General features: G+C 53.5%; 1 protein-coding gene across 2 annotated transcripts in view; it reads left to right on the forward strand.

Moving 5' to 3' along the window:
* Positions 1-21,129, forward strand: part of CABIN1 (calcineurin binding protein 1) — a 151,760-nt gene that overhangs the window by 57,102 nt on the left and 73,529 nt on the right. For both annotated transcript variants that reach the window (XM_087857550.1, XM_045802485.2), the window contains exons 23-26: positions 2,363-2,624; positions 8,137-8,397; positions 11,445-11,596; positions 13,692-13,870. In XM_087857550.1, the coding sequence (XP_087713676.1) occupies positions 2,363-2,624; positions 8,137-8,397; positions 11,445-11,596; positions 13,692-13,870 (854 nt within the window). The remainder of the gene's footprint in view (positions 1-2,362; positions 2,625-8,136; positions 8,398-11,444; positions 11,597-13,691; positions 13,871-21,129) is intronic.

Genomic DNA, 21,129 nt, shown 5'->3' on the forward strand with positions numbered 1-21,129 from the left:
AGATGAGGCTCGTGACGGCTCAGCTGGGCCTCATGCAAACCTGTACATTCACCTGTTCAGACAGTATCAACCTGTCAGGCTTGGCCTGCCAAGAAACCTGCCAGAGAGGTTGGATGTCCTGTGAGGACTGGCCCCAGGGCCGGGAGGAACTTGGTGGCCCAGTCCTGGGCCTCCTTCATTCCGGCCCTAATAAGCAGATGTCAGGGAGCACCTGGGCTCAGTCTCATCTTCTGTGCTAGTTAAGATGGAAGTTCGGATACTGGCTTTTTCTTTAAATCTTCTGAGCCCTGTAGGCACAGGTGAAGCCCATGACAGACAGCTGGGTGGACGGTGGAGTGTTCTGACCGCAGTGTTTGTTGGTGGTTCCTGTGGGGAAAACAGAGGCTGTGAGGTTGCTAGCAATAGCTTTTCTCGACCTGTGGTCATTTCACTATTCCATCTGCTCTTACTCAGCTGGGATTGGACCACCTTGGCTGGGCATTTCATAGAGTGGCATTTGGGGAGACACGATGGGAGTAGGTCCCAATACAGCTCATCCCTCTGCCAGAGAAACAACTCGGGGCCCAGTGCTAGGAGCAGGCCTGCCCTGTGTGAGTTCATGGCATCACTGGCTCTTGGGTCGGCCACCATTGTCCCTGTGGGTCAGCGTTCCCCAGGTGTGGGTTGTGTACCGCTCTGCTAGAAACATAAACCCACGTCAGGACTTTGCTTTTGTTGACACATAGAAGAGCATTTTGAGGTTTTATGGTGATGTGCCTCTGTTCTTGCTTACTCAGATTTGTGACTGCAGATAGCGGTTTCCATTTTGGTACTCGTGCAGGTGTTTGGGCATACACCGTGATGTGGTCCTTTCCCTCAAGACAAGGGCAAAGGGGGTTGCCGAAGGCACTCTGGGAGGAGTTAAGAGGGGAAAATCCTCAGTGTGGAAGGAGCTGGCCCTGGTAGAAAGTCCCTCCACCATCTGGAGGGGAGCTTGACACCTACCCCCATGCTTCCCCCCCGGAGGTGACCTGAGCAGAGCCCTGGATCCCCAGGCCCTGAGGAGGAAAGGGTACATTGAGGACCTCCACACAGGGCCCGAAGGCTTCATTTTTGCTATCCCTGGTTACCATTTAAGCCTTCAGGCCTCTTTACTGCTACTTTGTTTGCACTTTCTCATCTCTGGGTGCCTGGAGTATGGCAGAAGCACGTGTGAGCTTCATAAGTTTCCTGTGTCTCTACCACACCTTGGGAACTGTCAAATAGTCCAGAAACAGTTGGCCAGTTTTAAAGTTAGTGTAGCAGTGGGTCAAGAGTTGTTAGCGTTCATGGAGGGTAGCATCTGTCATGTGATTGCTGCCTTTTCTGTTGTAGGTACTTGCATGCAGGAAATTCCACTCTCCCAAATGCCCAGAAATCATCTTAGCCTTGGTCGCCATCTCAGAGAACCTTCTGCATTTTCCCTGCCACTTTCTTTCAGGTGATCTCAGAGCAGTAGGGTTTTAGCCATCCTGTGGTCCCCTCGCTCTCCATCTTTCTGCTGGGAACTGAGCTGGAGAGGGCAGGATCTGGTCAAGGTCCCCGAGGGAGAACCATGTAGAAGCTACATGGCTGTGTTTTCGGGGTCTTGGCCGCCCCATGCTTTTGATCAGTGAATGTGTTGATGGCAGATGCTACCAGTTAGGCGTTAGGTGAGGTGGCAGCAGGATGGAAGCCTCCCCAACACCTTGGATGAGCAATGCCTTGTAAAGCACCCCTTTTCCTTTCCATCAGAGACATTCTATGGGTAACCCTTCCAAGCAAGGAAGCAAAGGGGAGCAGAGTCCAAGAGCCTACCATGCTGGTGAGCACAGTTTGGGCTCGAGTTGGTAGGGAATCCTCTAGAACACTTACAAGTACCCATGAGGTGCTGGATGACCTAAGATACATGTCTTGTGGTGTCCCAGCAGCTCTGCTCTCTTGAGATGGGTTTTCTTTTTTTTTTTTTCTTTCTTTTAGATTTTTATTATTTATTTACTTGAGAGAGAAGGAGAGTGAGAGAGAGAGAAGGAGGAGGGGGAGGGGCAGAGGGAGAGGGAAATGCAGACTCCCTGCTGAGCAGGGAGCCCAATGTGGGGCTTGATCCCGGGACTCCAGGATCATGATCCAAGCCGAAGGCAGATGCTTCACTGACTGAGCCACCCAGGTGGCCCATTGAGGTCGGTTTTCTTAGCCATATGTCATAGCTCAGAGACAGGGAGTTACTGGGTGGTAGAGCTGGGCTCTGGGCCCTGGCCTGGGAGACGGGCTCCCACAAACCTGGGGTCGCCGCCCTGCAGGCTATCATGTCTGCAGTGCTCTAAGGGCAGTCGTGTGTTTACTGGAGATTTTGTCGTGACCACAGGTTTGATTCCTGGGCAGGCATGGCTCTGGCCCGGGCTAGTCGCATTCAGGACAAGCTGAACTCCAATGAGCTGAAGAGTGATGGGCCCATCTGGAAGCACGCCACGCCTGTCCTGAACTGCTTCCGACGGGCCCTGGAAATCGACAGCTCCAACCTGTCCCTGTGGATTGAGTATGGCACCATGTCTTACGCCTTGCACTCCTTCGCCTCACGCCAGCTGAAGCAGTGGAGAGCTGAGCTGCCCCCTGAGCTCGTGCAGCAGGTGAGGAGGGGCTCTGCAGAGGGGCTGCCACCCTGCCATCTGACTAAAGTGCCCTCAGGTAGCAGAGTTCTGTCCTGACCATGCCTTGCACTTGTTCTCACAATGATGCTGGGAGCTCACAGATGATTCTCCTCATGAGACTGAAGCCATACTATGGTCAGTGACAGCTTGGACCTTGGTCTTTAGACACCTAGTCTGGTGTGGGGGTATTCAGGGCCAGGCTCTTGTGATCTGGCTGGTCAGTCATCAGTTTCCCGGCAGTGGAGAGGCAGGGGAGGGGTGTTGGACACCAGAAGTAGCTGTCTCTTCCCTGTCCCTTCAAAGGAACTTCTTGAGTCCTTATAAAATTTTTGACACTGTGTTGGGAATTTTGAAGTCGGTCTTGATAGGGGGTCCCCCTCTAGTGCGAGCTGCTGCGTGTCTGGCCTGAAGTCTCTGTGAGCAGGGCACCCTTGGCTCCTTGACTTGGAAGTGAAGGAGTCCCACCAACATGTTTAAGGTGTGGCAATAAGACGCCGCATTCCAGAAGGGTTTCTAGGAGAGCAGAGTGCTGAAGGGGCCTGTTTCTTGTAGTGATCATATGTGGTCAAACCCCAAACAAGACAATAGCCTTGTTAATGCTGCCACTGGATTGTTATGCTCTCAGTGAGAGCAGCCTGGTCAGTAGGACTCTCAGTTATGGCTGTGCCGCCGCCCCTCCGTCCTTGAGATTAGGCCTCTGTTGTCATGCCCAGCCCCCTACCCCCGGCCCCTGTGACCCTTCAGGGGCTAGGTCACAGGCTTCCAGAGTACTTGGCCTTGTGATGACCCTGACCTTCCCACGTTGTGCTAAGTAGGGGAAGTCCTAGCCTCTTTGCTGCTTTTACTGATTTTATATAGAAGTGAGGTGTCCTTAGCATTAAAAATTCAATTGGTATGGAAAAGCATAAATGGGGCTGTAATAACAACATAAATGTTACCCTCCTGCAGTGGCCCCTTTTATACCTGGGCCACATCCCTACCCAGTAGCAGGGGTGTGAGGGGGAGGGGCTGCTGCTTGAGGGCAGTCAGCTCTAGCAAAGGGTCACAAAGGGAAGCCATTCACAATAGGGCTGAATTATCCTAGTGAATAGTGCCTACAAGGTGCAATTGGGACTTTATCTTAGTAATTAAATAATAATGAAAATAACTCCTGAATCTTACCTTCCTAGGACTTTGGTGATAATTGCAAGGATGTATTAATTCTTTGAATGAACCATGAATGACTGAGTTTGGTTGGTTTGGGGGCAGCTTAATTTTCCAGCAGTTTTATGACAGCATACTATGATGTCCCTTCCCCTCGGCAGCATAAATTTAGACAGCTACCTTTGCAGAAGTATTCAAGGGCTACTTCCCTCTCACAGGGTTCTCTGATGTCTTTGTGCCTAAGAAGAGCGTGTTACGGTCTTTTCCTTGACAGTTGTCTTCCCTTTGGGCGGCTGTCAACCACATTAAATGTGCCCGGTGCTCATGTATAAAGGCTTTGTCTCGTTACTTTCATCAGCTTCTTGAAATCCCACATCTTTTGCAAAATTTGCAGTTCAACTTTGCAGTAGATCTGCGTTACAGCATCAGACTAGGTGCAGAAATCAGCAGGACACTGACTACAGAATGACGCTTGGCGGGGATGGGCGTCAGTGAAAGTGCTGGGGGGCTGTGCTGGAAGAACATGAGCGGAATCCGAACGTTCCCAAATGTTCCTGTGCTGTCGTGACTACTGTCGCCGCCACGTCCGTAGCCGTGGGGGCCTCGGAGTTCCCACACAAGGTCCTGCCGGACATCGGAGTGCTGTATGGTACACTTTGAGAAAGCCTCAAAAAGGCTGAAATCCCCTTCGCTCTCCACACATTTCCCGGTCTCTATATGTCACCCACATTTGACGAGGGCAAGCTGGAAGCACGACCTGAGGCTCTGCCTCGGGCTGTTGTTTGAGGAATGCCAGTGACCTCACCTTCTTCCCATGAGCTCTGCATGCCACCACCCGTGCACCGGGAGGGTTGTCTCAGGGGACCGGACTCTGGGCACCTCCGCCCTAAGGTTTTCCCTCTCTTTCTCTGTCCAGAGTGCATGAATCCTACAGGCCAGTGAGAACAGTAGCTCCCACACATGACCAGACATTAGAACCTTTTTCGGGGGGAGTGGGGAGCTTGTTAAAAAGCCCCATCGGGGACTCACAGTCAAAAGCTGCACTTTCGCAGGCTCCCTGGGTGGATTAGACCTGGTCTGGGGTTGAGCCTGGCACTAGTGGCAGAAGACAAAGGTGGCAGGAAGGGTAGTGTGGCCACGGGGCAAGGACAGGGGTTGGGTTCCATGACAAGGCCAAACTCTGGAAGAAAATGGGCGAGAGAAGAGCAGCATGGCCCTTGTTTTAGCCATCGCCTCCCTTATAGAAACCACTCTTCAGTTATACAAGAAACACCTTCTTTAAAACAACTGCCACAGTAAGGACAAAAGCTGAAATCTTTTTGGCTCCTCCCACCCCCTTCTAGTCCCTTCATTCTTCAAGTTAGGCTTGTATCTTTCCAGACTTTAAATAAACACTGTTTCTTATGTACACACATACTCCTAGAAAGAATGCCGTGATTAACCTGTTCTTTTCTTCTAGCTGAAGTGCTGTCGTGCCGTGTATGGCATTGAGCTTCTTTTTCACTCAGCACCATGTTGTTGAGCTCCAGCCATACCACGCAACCCTCTTGCATTGTGACCGTCCTGTGCAGAGGCCCCTTGCTCCATTCTGTTTGTACTGTAGTGGCCCCAGGGCTGAGCAGGCTCGGAACTAACTCCCTGGTAGCACCAGGAACGCTGTTATTCTCTGCTGGGACTCACTGGGGTGGGTGGAGCACGGACCTTGGGGATTCTTTCTCTAATCCCCCACCAGTGAAGCCCACCAGGATTTAGCAGAATAGAGGTTTTTCAGAAAGTATAAATATGATGAGAAATCAGAGTGCCCTTTCTGCCATTGGTATTTGAGGGTTTTGTTTGTAGAGCTCCCCAAAAGGAGGGAACTTTTGGCTCCCCCAGGAAGGGGCAGGGAAGGCAGAGTGCACGATAGATAGGAGACCCAGGTCGACTCCCTGCACACCTCTTCCCCTTGCCTGTTCTTTTTCCTGCGTAGCTCGTGGCCTCTGTGGCTGAACTCCATTCTGATCCTTTGGAAGCCATTGGCCCAGGTAGTTCATGGCCTGAAACTGGGCTCCCAGGCCATCTTCCTAGAGTGTTGGGGGTGGCAGGAGAGAGATGGAAATCCACCAGGCGTGTCCCAGCAGGTGGGGAAGGAAGGAGGTTTTGCATTGTTGCCCAGGGTGAAAACTGCCTTGCAGGGCTACCCTGTGCCTCCTGTTTTTCTCCACCTCTGGACACAGCCCCTTGGTTGTTAGAGCTGTTTGGATTTATTGTGTCTGATCAGATGAGCTGTAGGACACCTGTTGAAAGCTGTGTGCTTCAGCTTCTGCCTGCAAACTTGCCAAAGGTGTGTGTTACAGGAAAACCAGTGGTTTCCCTTGTTGACAATTCTCAGGCAAGGGCAGAGGATTTGGAGCCAGAATCTTCTAGCTGTTTGGCCTGAGGGAGGAGCTTGATGGCCCTGCTGTTGTAAGCAGGCTGACCTTTCCTCCTGTGTGGGGTATTGTGAGAAGGGACACCTCCTTAGCCCCTCCATGGGCCAGCCCTGGGCCAGGCACCCTGGCCACGAGGTGAATGGGGTGCCACAGCAGCGGGTGCACATCGCGCTCTGGGATGGACAGGTGGTGTGAGGGTATCTGGCAGAGCTCTGGAACACAGCGGAAGCTCAGTGCCTCTCCCTCCTGTTCCTGTCCGAACTGTTCTAACTGCTGCACCTACTGAGGACGGGGACTCTGGCAGCATGTGCTTTATGTGGGGGAGGGAGGGGCTTGACCTCTTGGTGGGGATCTGAGTGGTGCAAGTCCAGATGGGGCTCTTCACAGTTGCCCTTCCTTTTTCAGTGGATGGCTTTGTGACCCTCAGTGGCGGAGCTGGGTGGGCAGAGGGCTGGTGACTTGGTTGAGGCCACATGGGTACAGAGCCGTCAGAACAGGACTCCAGTGAAGTGGCTGCCTTTTCCTTACACAGAGCTGCCACAGAATCTCATTTTGGAGGGGTATGATGGAGTCACTTGGCTTGTGCTGTGTCCTGCCTCTACACTGTGATTCTTTCTGTCGTATCTCACCCACTGACGGTGTCTTGATGGATGATGGTAATTTCACATCAAAACATCAAAAGAAGTGTTTGATGGAGCGGTGGGGTTCTTTGTGCCAGCCCGAGGGCCGTTGCTACAGGAGAGTCACATAGCTTAGCGTCTGCTGGACAAACGTCCGTAGGGCAGCCTTCCTGTGCGCAGTGGGGCACAGGCACTCCTCTCATAGGCGGCAGACAGCGCTCTCGCCAGAGCTTAGTACCTATAGCCTCTCCCTTCGTCTGGTCCCCGAGACAAGACTAGAAGAGGTCGCAGCTTCCCTGCTGTGGAGCTAGGGCCATGGAGATGAGGGCCCAGAGACCTGGGGTTCTGGGAACAGCTGCCCCTCTGGCCCCACACAGGCAGTCTTCATTCCAGCTCCTAGCCCAGGAGCTCTGGGATGAAGGGACGCACGCATGTGATGGCTAATATTCCATGTAGATCGCACCTAGGTGCTGGCCCATAGCCCTTATACAGGGACTGGGAGAAGTGATCCTCGGAGTTAGAAAGCATCTTAGAAGCTGATCCTCTGTCTGAGCTGTTTCCACCCTTCAATATGTGAGAGGTGGCTGGAGGCACAGCTCCAAGGCAATGGGTCTTGGGTGGGGCTCAGGAATCTGCCGTTTTGTAAGCACCCCGGGTCCCTCTGGAAGGGTGCAGAGGACACGATGGGAAGTCTTGTGTTACCTCAGGGGTGCATTATCCTCTTCAGTGCTGTGTTGCTGGGTGTTGGGTGCACACCCTCTCCAGCTCTGCTTTCCCACCCTAGTGAGCGGGGGAGAGAATGAAGTGCTCATCGTCTGCAGTGGGGGCTCAGAACATTGGTGCTGGCTCTTGGCATGCTCAGACCGACACAGCAGAGCTGCTGTTGGCCCAGTTCTCCTGGCAGCCTGGCCTAATGCTGTCTCCCCCTCCCAGGCAGAGGACCTCACTGCAGCCGTAGTGAGGGTCACAATTGGGACCTTTAGAAGGGCATCAGGAGGTACTTCGTAAACCCCTGAACTGTGTAGTGCAGATACTGCAGGGGCGGTAAGAGAAAGGACACTGGAGCTGACGTGAGGAGACGTGGGTTTCAGCCCAGCTCTGTGCCTTACTTGAGGTGTGCTTCGGACGGGTCCCATGGCCTCTCCACACTCAGTGTCCCCAGCTATGAAATGGTGATGACACTTCTGTGTGTCTGGGTTGCTGAGAAGATTATAAGTTTGCAAAGAAGGCAGCAGGCCTTCCTGCAGGGTAAGGCATGGTCCTGTGCAGGCTCAGGCCCCGGGCCTAGCCCAGCCTGGTTTCGTGCTCTCATTCCAGATGGAGGGCCGGCGCGACAGCATGCTGGAGACAGCCAGGCACTGTTTCACGTCTGCGGCCCGCTGCGAGGGCGACGGTGATGAGGAGGAGTGGCTCATCCACTACATGCTGGGCAAGGTCGCCGAGAAGCAGCAGCAGCCGCCTGCTGTTTACCTGCTGCACTACAGACAGGCCGGCCACTACCTGCACGAGGAAGCTGCCCGCTACCCCAAGAAGATCCACTACCACAACCCACCTGAGCTGGCCATGGAGGCCCTGGAGGTGACACCGTGCCGGCCTCGGGCGGGGAAGCAGGGCAGGGGTGGGCCAGTCTCCTTGTCTCCCTGGGGATGGGGCATGAGGTCCCAGTGACTTCTGTGCAACCTGTTGGAAACTTCTCTGTGTTCCGCAGCTCTGTGTGCAATGACATTAAAGCAGCCTTTCCTCTCTCTTCTAAGGGGTGCTTACCATCCTTTCTGGGAGAGTGAGTGTTTTGTGTGTCTCTCCCAGAAGAAAATCGCCTCTCCTCCTTAGCACGTGCAGGTTGCCGGAACCTGACTCGGTGATGATATCGATGTGGCACAACATCTCCTGGTGCCCTTGTTCCTGGTGAGGGCACAGGCTGTGCCCAGACCACCCAGCTTGGCAGGACAGGGCCTGTTCTCTTGGCCCCGGACTTGGGGTCTTGCACTGCTCCTCACGGGAAGAGCAGTTGTTTACTACTTGGATTTGCTTTATGATTTCTGGAGGACTTCACACCGTGCTCTCCTCGATGCTCAGGGCAGCCCTGGGAGGCAGGCTGGGAGACTGCGGGCAGCACCTTTTGTAGGGAGGAAACCGAGTGATCGGGTGAGGGTCCACATCTGCTTGGCCTGGCCCAGGCCTTGCTGCTTCCTGAGCACGTTAGCTTTGCCCTTTCTGAGGCTGTGTGCCCAGCCCCTGCTGGTTCTCTGTGCCCGGCAAGCTTTTTGGAGTTTGGGCCAGAATCTGCTTGCTTATTATGCCTTGTCTGCCTTTTTTTTTTTTTTTTCTGATTATAAAATTAACACATATTCATGGTTATAAAATATATAAGAATCAAACATTCAGAAGTGTTTAAAATGAAAAACTAAAGTCCCTAGTGATCCTAGCCCCCCAACCCAATAATCCCTGTTCACAGTTTGGGCATGTCCTTATCGTTCTTGATCTTTCCCCCTGTTAACGTATAGATACATAGTAACATTTTCTTATCATTTTGCAACTGGCATTTTCCACAGACCAGTGTAGTGCAAGGCATTGTGGGCTTCCTTCCCTGCCCTTGTGCCTTCTAGTCTGGCCAGACATCCACTTATTTGTCCAATCCCTTCGTCATGGGTTTGGACTTCTTCTCCACTTCTTCTTCGACAGGGTGCAGACAGGGCCTGGCCTTGCATGCCTGTCAGGGAGCACTTACGGGGTTATTTCCAAGGGTCATTTCATGTTGCATCCACAGCGTCTCGTTGCTCTGAAAGGTTATACTAATCTATGAGCATGTCTGTTTTCCCTCAACCACGTTTTCCCTCTTTTTAATATTTGCTAATTGTGTGAGCAAGCAAAAAAGTCTCATTTTTATAAATTTGCCTTTGAAAAATGGTTCACGCCAAGTGGTTGGCCGCAGCCGCCTGGGGGCCACGTGCAGAGGGTTCGTGGTGAAACGCGGAAGCGCAGTTTTGTATTGAGTGCGTCTTCGGCAGCTTCCAGGTTGCCGTCATTCCTGGCCCCAGGTCCCATGTCCTTCCCATCGTAGCTCTTTCATGCTTTCTCTTCAGGCTCACGGGCCTGTCCCTGGAGGGATGTCCACTTTGGGGCTGAGAACACTGAGGCCCAGCGAGCTGGTGCGACTTACCCTAAGTCAGCAGCAGAAGGAAAGGGTGGTTGGGGCCGCTTTCCTGAGCCCAGGCCCCCACGCAGCACCTCTGGTAGCACCGAACCCGTGTGCAGGGAAGTAGTCCCGCCCTCGGGAAAACGACAACTCTGTTTTTGTCCATGGTGTTTCTTTGACTTTTGGTTTCTGCTGCTGCCTGATGGAACCGATGAGCAGGCAGGATGGTATCCCTGTGGGGCCTGGGACTTCCCGGTGAGGAACTGAGGCCCAGCACACCATGCCGGCTCACAGGAGAACGAGCACTCAGCTGCTTTAAAAATGACATTTCTCTTAAGACTTTAACCCTGCCCTGGTGAAAATTCACCTTTGCTGTTGAACCTTCAGTCCAAATACTGAACCTGCCACTTGGTTAAGTTTTGCCAGTTGAACACTCTGCGTTCCTCCAGGCAGAGCCACCTGCACGTGTGTGTGGGGGCCTCCGAGGTTTTCTGTGGCTGAAAATGGACTAGGTGGGCTCATTACTCCGGGGGCCGCAGGCGGGCTAGAGGTGGAGGGGCTTTGGGAGCGGGCATCTCTGTCCAGGATGCCTCCCTGAGAGTGCTGCCTGGGCGGACCAGCTGGCATCTCACCTGGGTGGGTCCTTGGCAACTTTTCTTGAGAACCACCTCTGGGCGAGGGGAGGCTGGTTAACTGGGGTCCGCAGGCGCAGGGGCTCCCCGTCTTCATGACATCCTTTGTGCCATCTGTGGGAGTCTGTGCCGCAGGCGGGGGCCCCCATTGCACCCACATGTGGGTGTGAAAGTCAGGCCACGTCACCGTGGAGGTGCCTGTGTGCGGTGCGGTGTTCACTCGGGAGCGGTAGAGGGCAGGGTGGACCGGAGTTTAACCTGGCCCTGGGCTGTGCTGGCTGTGGGGCTTGGGCAACTTGCCTCACACATTTGTAAACGGAGAATTGTGGTGAGGACTCAAGGAAATGAAGAAAAGCCCGGGCCCTGAATGGTGCAGCGTACCTCCTACCCGTCCTGCCCCCGTGGGGCAAGCTTCTCCAGGCCTTCAGTACTTGGCTAGCCCCGCTGTGAGCACACAAACAGAAGTCAGCTGTTCCTCACTTCGGGGAGTCCGCGGCACGGAGGCTCCCTTTTTATGGGTGCCGGGAGAGGGTCCCACAGAGGGTGGCAGGGGCTGTGGTAGGAGGAGGTGCCCAGTGAGAGGGGCTGAGGGTTGTTACTCTCATTGTCTTACCGCCACTTGCCTGTGTTACAGGCTGAACATTGAAGCTGGAACGCTGAGAGTTCGTGTCCATTTTAATTGTCAGAGCTTGCTTTGAATGACGTATAGGTTGGCTGGTTTAAAAGTGAATGAAAAAGGGCAGTGTGTGGTGGCCCGTCTCCTTGGTTAGGGGCTCTTTTCCAATGTGGCCGACTGACCTGTGGAATGAACCTTAGCAACTGGGAGGGCTGCTCACACCCGAGTATCATTCTCTTAGGTGTATTTCCGGCTCCACGCTTCCATCTTAAAGCTCCTGGGGAAGCCCGACTCTGGGGTCAGTGCAGAGGTCCTGGTCAACTTCATGAAGGAGGCTGCAGAAGGACCCTTTGCCAGGGGCGAGGAGAAGAATACGCCCAAAGCTTCAGAGAAGTGAGTAGCACGCTTTCACCCTGCAACTTATCCCATAGGTACCCTGTTGGCTCATTTATAGCAAAGTGGCATTCAGGGGGTTGCTGCTGAGTAAATCAGAGCTCATTGAGCCCCTGGAACTTATCTGGAGACTCCTGGTTGCTAGACTGAGTTATTTCTGTTGAAACTGAGAAGGAGAGGCTGAGTGTGTAACACCAGGTCACATCACGCTGGAGCCATGCCCGGTGCCACCCCAGCCTCAGGGGCAGGTCCTAGGGAGAAGCCAGCTCCTTCCCTCTCCTTCCCTGCATGGCAGCACAGCTCTGCCCTATGCAGAACACTGCAGGAAAGCAGTTCTCACGTTACAGGTTCTTATTCCTGGGTCCTTTTCCATGGCCTTTCCCAAGAGTAGGGGCCTTGTTAGGGCCTGTGTGCTGCCTGTTCTCCCAAGAAGCAGAGAGGGGCACTGGAGGCTCTTCCTGTGGTGCCCGAGAGTATGGGGAAGCTAGGGCCTTGGTGTGGTTCCCTCACTGGGCTGGAGAGGACCCTTGGGCCTCCCCTTGATTGTGTCCCAGACTTCTTTTACCCCAGTGTCCACATCTTGGAGCTTCGTCCCAGCTTGCCTCACCGCTGTGCCCCTGCCTGGCTGGGCACTGTGCAGGGCTCAGCTTAGTGCCAGAGAGACCTGTGCCCAGTCTCTGTCCTTGAGGCCCATTGTCTTATGGGAGAGATGGGCATGCTCTTGACAGGTCACCCAGGTGGATGCGGTGTGCCCTAGAAATTATAGGTGTGTACTTTTTAGTCACAGAGGGCCCCCAAGTACAATGATGTTGTCTTTTATTGATCGTAATTCTTTTAAAAAAAAATTACTGGGGTGGCTGGCTACCTCAGTCAGTTAAGCATCCAATTTGATTTCGGCTTAGGTCATGATCTCAGGGTCATGGGACACTCAGCGGGGAGTCTGCTTGGAATTTCCTCCCTCTCTCTCTGCCCCTCCCCCTCACTCATGTGCATGCTTGCTCTTCCTCTCTCTCTCAAATAAATCAATCTTTTAAAAAAAATTATTAAATTATAGGGGCGTCTGGGTGGCTTAGTCAGTAAGCGTCTGCCTTTGGCTCGGGTCATGATCCCAGAGTCCCAGGATCGAGCTCCGTGTCAGTCTCCCTGCTCAACGGGGGGAGTCTGCTTCTGCTTCTCTCTCTGCCCTCCTCGCACTCATTTCTCTCTCTCTCAAATAAATAAATAAAATCTTTTAAAAAATTATTAAATTATACAAATAATACATGAATGTATTCTAGTTATGGAAAATTCTGGCAATGTATAAACAGATAGGCTAAAATGTGACAAATTCCTTCTCCTCCCCAGAATTAGCCACTGTTCATACTTTATTTTCTCAAATAATTATCTGTGCATTTACACACACTTACATTTACATGTACAATTATAGAGTTTCTTTTATTTTATAAAAACGAACTACTGAAGCTGCTATTCTAGAGTTTACTTCTCCCCTGACAAGGGGTCCATCCACTCCATTCTTTCTAGTGGCTATCAGCAGTCTGTGGCTATGTATTATTCCATAGCATGGGTGCATCATGTTTTCTGTAGCCATTTTGATGGAACATTTCAGGTATTTCGAACTTTTTTGCTCAACAGTGTTGTAGCAGATATCCTTATACACATGGGAGCTTGCAGTAAATCCAGATGTTTTCTCTGTCTGCATCTTGTTGGGGATTAAATCTGTCAGGCCTCGGGCATCACATGGAAGGGTGTGCTGACTTGGCATGGAGGGGACCTGGGGTAGGTGCTTCTGAGGAAGGGCTTGTCCCCTCCCCTGCAGTCTCCTGGGGCCTGAGGCCTGAGACAGTTGGACAGTGGCCAGTTGGGGGCCAGAGCCCAAGTGGGTGCCATGGGGGCAGCTCCTTCAGCACCTTGGACCACCAGCCAGAGGGGCAAGTCATCTGAGGTGTGTGGGAGCAGTGGGCCCTAGGAGGGCAGAGGAGGCCCTTGAAGGTGCATGGGGTCCAGCAGTCAAGAAGGGCACTGTTTCAGACCAGCACACGTCCCGTTTCGGTGGGATGTAGAGATTCTGACCTGCACCCCAACCATCTTCCCGCAGAGAGAAGGCCTGCCTGGTGGACGAGGACTCCCACTCTTCAGCTGGGATACTGCCGGGCCCCGGAGCCTCCCTCCCCTCCTCCTCTGGCCCAGGTCTGACATCCCCACCTTACACAGCTACTCCGATTGACCACGATTACGTCAAATGTAAAAAACCCCACCAGCAGGCGACGCCGGACGGTACAGTCCCTGTTCTCCCTACTGCCAGCCCAGGGCGGCACGCCAATCACGGGGGAGGGTGCTTCGGGTGATGATTCGCTTTGTTTTGGTGAGGGGGGGTGCTGGGTCTGGGGTGACACGGGCAATGTTGCGGCTGTTCATTAACCTCATGGCCTCACGGTGATTCTGTGCTTCCAAAACACGCTCAGGGCCGCCACCTGCCAGTTAGCCCACCTGGGGGCTGGGAAGGGGCAGGGCAGGCTAAGGTGTCTTGCGTCTATGAGCCTATATCTTCCCACCTGAAGAATGCGGGTGTTAGGGGCACTCGGAAGACCCTGTGGACTCACTTTCGGGGTCTGTAGGCTGCCTGGAGTGGCCTCCATGCAGTCAGCCCAGTGGTGCTGGCATCGTGCCTGCAGTATTACGGCACATCCTTCTGACAGCCGTGGGAAGGCTGAGTCTGTCACCCCTGGGAGTCCAGATAGGGGAGTGGGGAGAGTCAGCTGGGACTGTGTACGAGGCCGTCCCTACATGGGATAGGGCAGGTGGCGACCTTTGAACCACATTTCTTACTAACATTAGGAGGCTCGCATGCTGACCTCATAGCTTGATTTCTTCATGTTCTCCTCACCTTTACAGCAATAAGCTGTGATAAAGGCTTTGCTGGAATGAGCCAAATCCATGGACTGAGAGGGCATTAAAGTGGAGCTCTGGGGAGTCAGTGACAATGCCAGCAGACACGCAGGCCTCGCTCGGAAGTTGATGATCGCATCAGGCTGTGGGGAAACAGGCCTTGCTCTGCCTTCCCCAGGGTGTGGGACATCCTTCACCCATCGTGTGGGTTCCCAGAGCATGTGGTGTTGTGAGTGAAAGGGGTGTAAGGGCTGGTTTAGAGAAGCACTGAAGGAAGCCGGCATGAGGGAGCCCTCTGGGCAGGGATTTGGTGGTCTCAGAGGAGAGGAGACTTGGCCCTCCTGGGTTCTGTTTGGCCTGCGGGGAATGTGTGGAGAGACAGGTTGTGGAGCTGAGTGTGTGCTGCTGCATGACTGACTGCGCCACCTCCTTGCACCCTAGAGGACCGATTCAGTCCTGCACATGTCCTGAAGCAAGCCCTTCCCCTTCGTACTTAGCCCAAGTTCAACAGGAGAACCTCCCTGTTCCCAACCTTTTTATCAATCTGCTCTGCAAATTAGTTTCTGCCAGGACGTCCTATGAGGATTTAACATCATGCCAGATTTTGTGAGAGAGGAATGCCTTTCGTGGCTGTCCACAGGTCTGTGGCCGGCACCCCTTCCAGCCCTGCAGGTTCGAGCCGAGCTTGGGTAGCCCCTAGAGCTGAAAGTGGCTCCCCTGGTGTGGGCACACCCCCGGGAGCAGAGAGGAAGGGAGGCAGGAAGGGACCGTGATGACGCCAGGCAGTGTTGCCCAGCTGCCCCATGCATGTGGAGCTGTAGGGAAGCAGAGTGTTGGGGGCAGGCACTGGTGTGACATGTCCTGAGTGCCAGCATACTGGTTATTTGCCCTGGAAGTTTGCAGAGGGAACCATACATATGGGCTCAAATATAATTTCAATGATTGTACATTTTTCAGTGATTGTAAAAAAAATTTTTTTTCAAAGTGATTTCTGTCAATTATGTGGAACCATTCATGGTCTACCTTTACCCAGTCCCAGCCCGGTGTGCCAGGAAGCTCTGGACTGGCCATGCTGTGCTCCACACAGGCCTGGCTGCATAGTGCTTTCAGAACTCCTGCCCTCCTCACCTCAGAAAGAAAGCAGTGTCTGCAACAGGAAAATGTTCGGGCCCTAAAATAGCCATGATCTTAGAATGTTAAAGTGGCCCTTTTAGCTATTATACCAGCTCGTAGGGAAAGGCCCTGGCTGTGGCAGAAGCAGCAGATTGCTTGTGTCAGGGAATATGCTGGTAGCCTCAAGGCCTGCACTGCCCACCTCTGTTCCTGCCTCCTGTGACCCAGCTGGGGCTGGCTAACTACCCTGGGAGAACGTGTAGCCTCACACTTTCCATACAACGCCTCAGCCTGAGACCAGCCTCCCTTGTGGGAGGACAGGGCATTAGTGCTCACTCTAGGCCATGGCCAAGCCCTTCTACAGGAAGGCTGATGGGAGCTTCTAGCCCTGGTACCAACCAAGAGAAGCAGTTCAGGGACCCACTCAAGGCCAGACAGGGAGGCCAGGGCAGAGCAGGCCTTGGAGTCAGGGAGATCTGCATTTCAGTCCCAGCCCCACTGCTACCTTGCTTGGCCACCTTGGGTGAGGGACTTCACTCTGAGCCTGTTTCCTCACCTGGAGAATGGGAATAATGTTTTTCTCATGGGTATTAATGTAGGTGCACACACATTGCAGCCACATCCTAGACGCAGTCATCCCCCGGTCATTGGAGTTGGCACAAGAGCCATGCAGCACCGCACATGGTTTGCACCCTGTCTCTCAGGCCGGTGGTGTGGCCTCAGAAGAGGGGCAAGTGGTGTCCTTGGAAGCAATAGTCTCTGAGTAGGCCTGGGCCTCCGGCTTTCTGGGCCCAAGTCTCTTGCACCCTGCAGCCTGTCAGAGGCTAACTTGTTACCAGCTAGACAGGGAGCCAGGTATTAGGACTTCCCTTGGGTACAGTTAGGATACCCTGCCTTCGAGCTGCCCTTCTACTTTTGTATACCTATGCTTCAAAATCAGAAGTTAGCTGGGGTCAGTTCTTATTTGGGGTACATTTTTAAAAGAGATTGAGAAAAATAGCTTCACGTTTTATGGAGATACTCGACATTTGATAATGGCTTCTCAGTAGGACCCAGATTTGCTCTCTGGACTGGCCCCACCTGCACCCTTGTGCCATCCTGCACTAGTGTCGGAAGCTTCCTACAGCCTGTCCACAGCTCTGGCTAAAAACCCTTGGTACTGGCCCTTGTGTTGCTCTGAGACTCTACCACGGTCAGGTTTGAAAGCCAGCCCTTTGCAGGTCGGCTGGGAGGGTGCCCACAGCTGACCTGAAGAGGGGCCCTTTGGCCAAGCTGAGAGAGAGACTGAGAAAGAGGATGAATTAAGTCATGGCTGCCACTACGGCAACCCTGCCTGACCACTCCTTCCTGGCTGCCTAATTTCTCCCTTCTATCTTGGGACTTGTCCAAAGTCCTGAAATCCTTAGTGTTAACACTTCCTGACCAGGAAAAGGAAATCACATAGGGAGTACATTGTGACCCTCAAGGGGCTCCCAGTGATTGCTGTTTATACATGTTCAAATATAGCATAATGAGATTTCTGAAAAAATTCTGTACCCCTGCCTGACATGGAGTATGTGAGCGTGTGTGTGAGTAACTGGGCTCCACCACATAGCAGTGTGTGCTTGCTCTGGGCTAGGCTCCGGGAGAGGTTTCTGGAGTCCCATTCTCACAGCTGCCCTGCAGGTTTGGACATGTGTCCGGTTTCCTGGGAGGAAGCCAGGCTGAGGGCAATTGGGTGCTCATCCAGGGCTGCCCGCCTAGCTGGTGTGGAGCCAAGGGAGAGCTGGGATCTAAGTTTCCTTCCATCCCAGGCCAGAGAAGACTAACACTGGGAAGGTCCCAGTTGACCTGATGGAGACTGGATCTGTGTGCATTTCCCTGCTTAGCTTGTTGGAGGTTTGTCAGTAGCAGGGCCTAGGAAGCAGGGTTGTCACAGGACGCCTTGGTCCATACTTCGCCCAGCTCAGCCAGCCTTCGGGATGTGTACATAGTGGCTCTGTTGGACTGCCAAGACCCTTGCTGTCTGCCTGCCATGCTCAATGTCACCTGAGAATCTCGGAGCCACAATCAGCCTCAGAGAGCAGAGGCCTTGCCCTGTGGTCAGTCTGAGGCTGAGCCTTCTGTGGGGTTCTTCAGCCAGCCCATGGCCATGCCCATCCAAGGCCCATCAGCATCGCGCTGGTGCATGGAATGATCCTGGTTCTTGCTGCAGGTGCTTGGGGAAGGCAAGTGTGAAGCTGTGAATCAGCTAAGGGTCAGGGTGCAACTCAAACCACCCCCAAGAGACCTGGCCTGGCCTTGATGGGTGAGAGGCCTTCCTGAGAAGCCAAAGCTTAGCAAAGGTCTGGGGGTATGTCAGTGTTTACTGTGAAGGGTGGGAAGAGAGAACAAGCTGGGAGAAGAGTGGGAGCCATGGAGGCTGGTGTTCAGTTTTGCAGGACGCCCATCTGGCCCTACTTACAGCACGAACAGAGCCTGCCCTAAGCCCCAGGCTGTAGGGTGTGGGCCATATGGGAGCCCAGGGTGCCCTATGCAAGCTCCCATGTGACCATCTGTCCTCACCTGCCATGTTGTCACCGTTTGTGTCGTGTCCCATCTGTGCTCATCCTCGCCTGCTCACCTACACTGCGTCCACCAATATTGCCCGTGCTGCCCCTAACCCTGACCACACTCTGTTCTCCAGGCTTTGTCTTTCTGCTTGCACTGTCTCGGCTCGCTTCAGGGGACGGCGCAGACCGCATGCTTCGTCCTCAGTCCGGCTCCCTGCTCCCCCTGTGACCAGGAGCTCCTCCACATCTGCTGGTCCTGTGACTTGGAGAGTGTGTGTTTGATGTGCTTGGCTTCTGCCCACAGCCCATGTTCTCAGTTCTGGCCAGATGCAGTGGTGGTCTCCTCCCACCGCTCGTCCACCTGGCAGGTGGCTTAGTCCTGTATTTCCATTGCTTTGCTCTTTCTGGCTTTAAAAAGATACAAAGCTATCCTCACAAGGACAAGTGTGTAAAAATGCACATTGTGCACAGTAGCCAAGATGTTCTGAGGTGGGCCCTGTGTGTGCAGTCCATGGTGTCCGGGCTTGGGCCAGGGGGCGCTGTGTGTGGCATCCGTCCTTGCCAGCCTCCCTTCCCAGGGCGAGGGAGAAGTCAGCTCATGGGGGGCAAGCTACATTCCTTGAACAGACGTTTTCAACGTGGGAGAGGCTCGTAGTGGAGCTTAGGTGGCCCTGCATGTGCCCCCGCAAAGTGGGGACTGATGTTCGGGCAGGGAGGGAGGCTGTTAGAGGGCAGAGCTAGCCACCTTTGTTCTTTTCTCCATTCTTACCTTCCAAGAAGCCTCTCCGGGCTGAAGCTGGTCATGGCATATGTTGAGTGCCTGCTGTGTGCTGGGCATGGAAGAGGGCCCCATGACGAAAGCCAGGAGGAGGGCACCCTGATCTGTGCTGCCTGGTTGGATCTGTGTGTGCCTAGGTGGTGTCCTGGGGCAGTGGTTGGTGCCAGGAGGGAGTGCCATGAGCTGGCTGTGGGGCCTAGTGGTTTGGGAGGACTTCTGGAAGAGGTAGCCCTTCAGAGAGGCCTGGAGGGCCATTTCAGGTGAGGGGCAGTGGGAGCAAAGACATAGAGGTTGGAGACCCCTACTGCATTTGGATAGTGAGGTGATTGGGGTGGGAAGAAGAGAGACCTTACAGAGAGAGAGCTTGAGAAACCAGCTGGGTCCGAGATAGGGGCACAAGGACTCTTTGCTCGAGGCACAGTGTGACAGAGTGATGTATGGTGAGGGTCATACGGTGAGCAGTGCACATGAGGCCAAGTCTTCTCCCAGCTCTGAGCATCAGGGGCCCAGAGGGGTGGCGCTGCTGTCTGAGCACTGGCCACAGTGATACTCTTATGCCCACCGGCTGCCTCTGTGCATCTGCCTCTTTTTTCAGGGGTCCTCATGTATCTGGTATCTCTCTTCTCTTGGGCATCTGTCCAGGCTCCTCGGTCTGCCAGAGGGCGCCCCTCCCACACAGCTAGCCTGGCTTCCGCTGGATGTGTTCTTTTGTGATGGTCAGCGGGGACCCACTGGGGCAGAGTTAGTCCAGCTGAGAGATTTGTCAAAATATTGCTTCCACCCAAGTTTACTGTTCTTAGAAACCTTTTGCTTTCTACTTGGCAGAGCATTTGTGATCTTTTCAGAGTTCATTAGTCAGAGTTGCTGCGGATGTTGATGGTACAACCATGCCTTTTCCCTCAGACTTTCATCAAACTGAGCTGATGGAATAAATGGTTGTGAGCTGTTTCTAGTCTTAACTGCTGGAGCAGGTGAAGAGAATGTACCAGGAAACTTTGTAAGCAAAGAGTTCTTTTAGGTTGGCCTGGAAATCCTGAGAATGTTCGAGGGATTTGAACTGAGTCAAACCTGAACCAAAAAATCGTCAGAATAGTCTGCTCTCACACTCAGTGGAATGGACAGCCTTTCTGTCACCAAACCTGATCCCTTTTCCTCTGCGTCCCCAGCTGCCATTCCTTTGCAGTTGGCCCTGCAGGTCCCACCTCAGAAGTGGAGGTGTCATCAGCAGTTGGCTGGCAGATGAACATCCCTCTAAGGATTCCAGGGAGGGGCTGGGGTGGCCCAGAGGCAGATGTGAAATGTTCCAGTGATTAACAGTAAGAGAATGAAATATTTATAATTTTGCCACAAATATTAATTAGCGCGAACAGGTTTCGTGTGGGCAGACTTTTAAAAGAACATTCTGAAGAAGAGCAGAGCCAGCCTGTCCAGCCTGTCCAGCCTGTCCACTAGTATGTCTTCTTCCCTCTTGATCTCTAGGCAGCTCCTTAAGGAAATCAGGATCCTGGGCTGTGGGCAGTCCGTGGGGTCCCATTTTAGGTACATGCTTCCTTGGAAGGCCCTCTCTGCCCAGTCCTGTAGGAAGCCTGGCTCTTTGGCTGAGTTGGGCTCTCCTATGCAAAAGAGCTTTCCATCTGTCTTCCTGCTCTGCCTCAGGACCAGGAAGCCAGGAAAACCCCCAGCCCAGGCCAATCTGCAGAACGTCCATGTAGTGGCAGAAGCAGGAAGGCAGCCAGTTCTGCCTGCCTCTGATCTCCTCTTCTGGCTCTGCTCCAGCAGGCAGGTGAGAGAAGGGAGGGCCTTTGCCTCCCAAGCCCTGGCAGACCCGCCTGCTTATTCTCTGAGCATCAGTACAGGCCAGCACCCTGGGGGTGTCCTGGGGTGCCTGTAGGATGTGGAGGAAGCACCCCAGGCCATTAGTGCAGAGTTACAGAAAGCCGTATGTCGGGGGGGTGGGAGAATGAGATAGACTGGTGATGGGTAGTAAGGAGGGCACGTATTGCATGGTGCACTGGGTGTTATACGCAACTAATGAATCATCGAACTTTACAGCAGAAACCAGGGGTGTACTGTATGGTGACTAACATAATATAATAAAAAAACATTAAAATAAAAAAGCCATATGTCAGGTCATTTGGACCCTTGGCCCACAGCGTCCCAGATAAGGAATGTGATATCCATAGACCACTTTGAGGAAAAGGTGGGACTATAGCCAGGCCTGGAAG

The sequence above is a fragment of the Ursus americanus genome, chromosome 30, assembly GCF_024610735.1.
Source record: "Ursus americanus isolate L20-20 chromosome 30, mUrsAme1.1.p, whole genome shotgun sequence".
Classification (NCBI taxonomy): Eukaryota; Metazoa; Chordata; class Mammalia; order Carnivora; family Ursidae; genus Ursus; species Ursus americanus.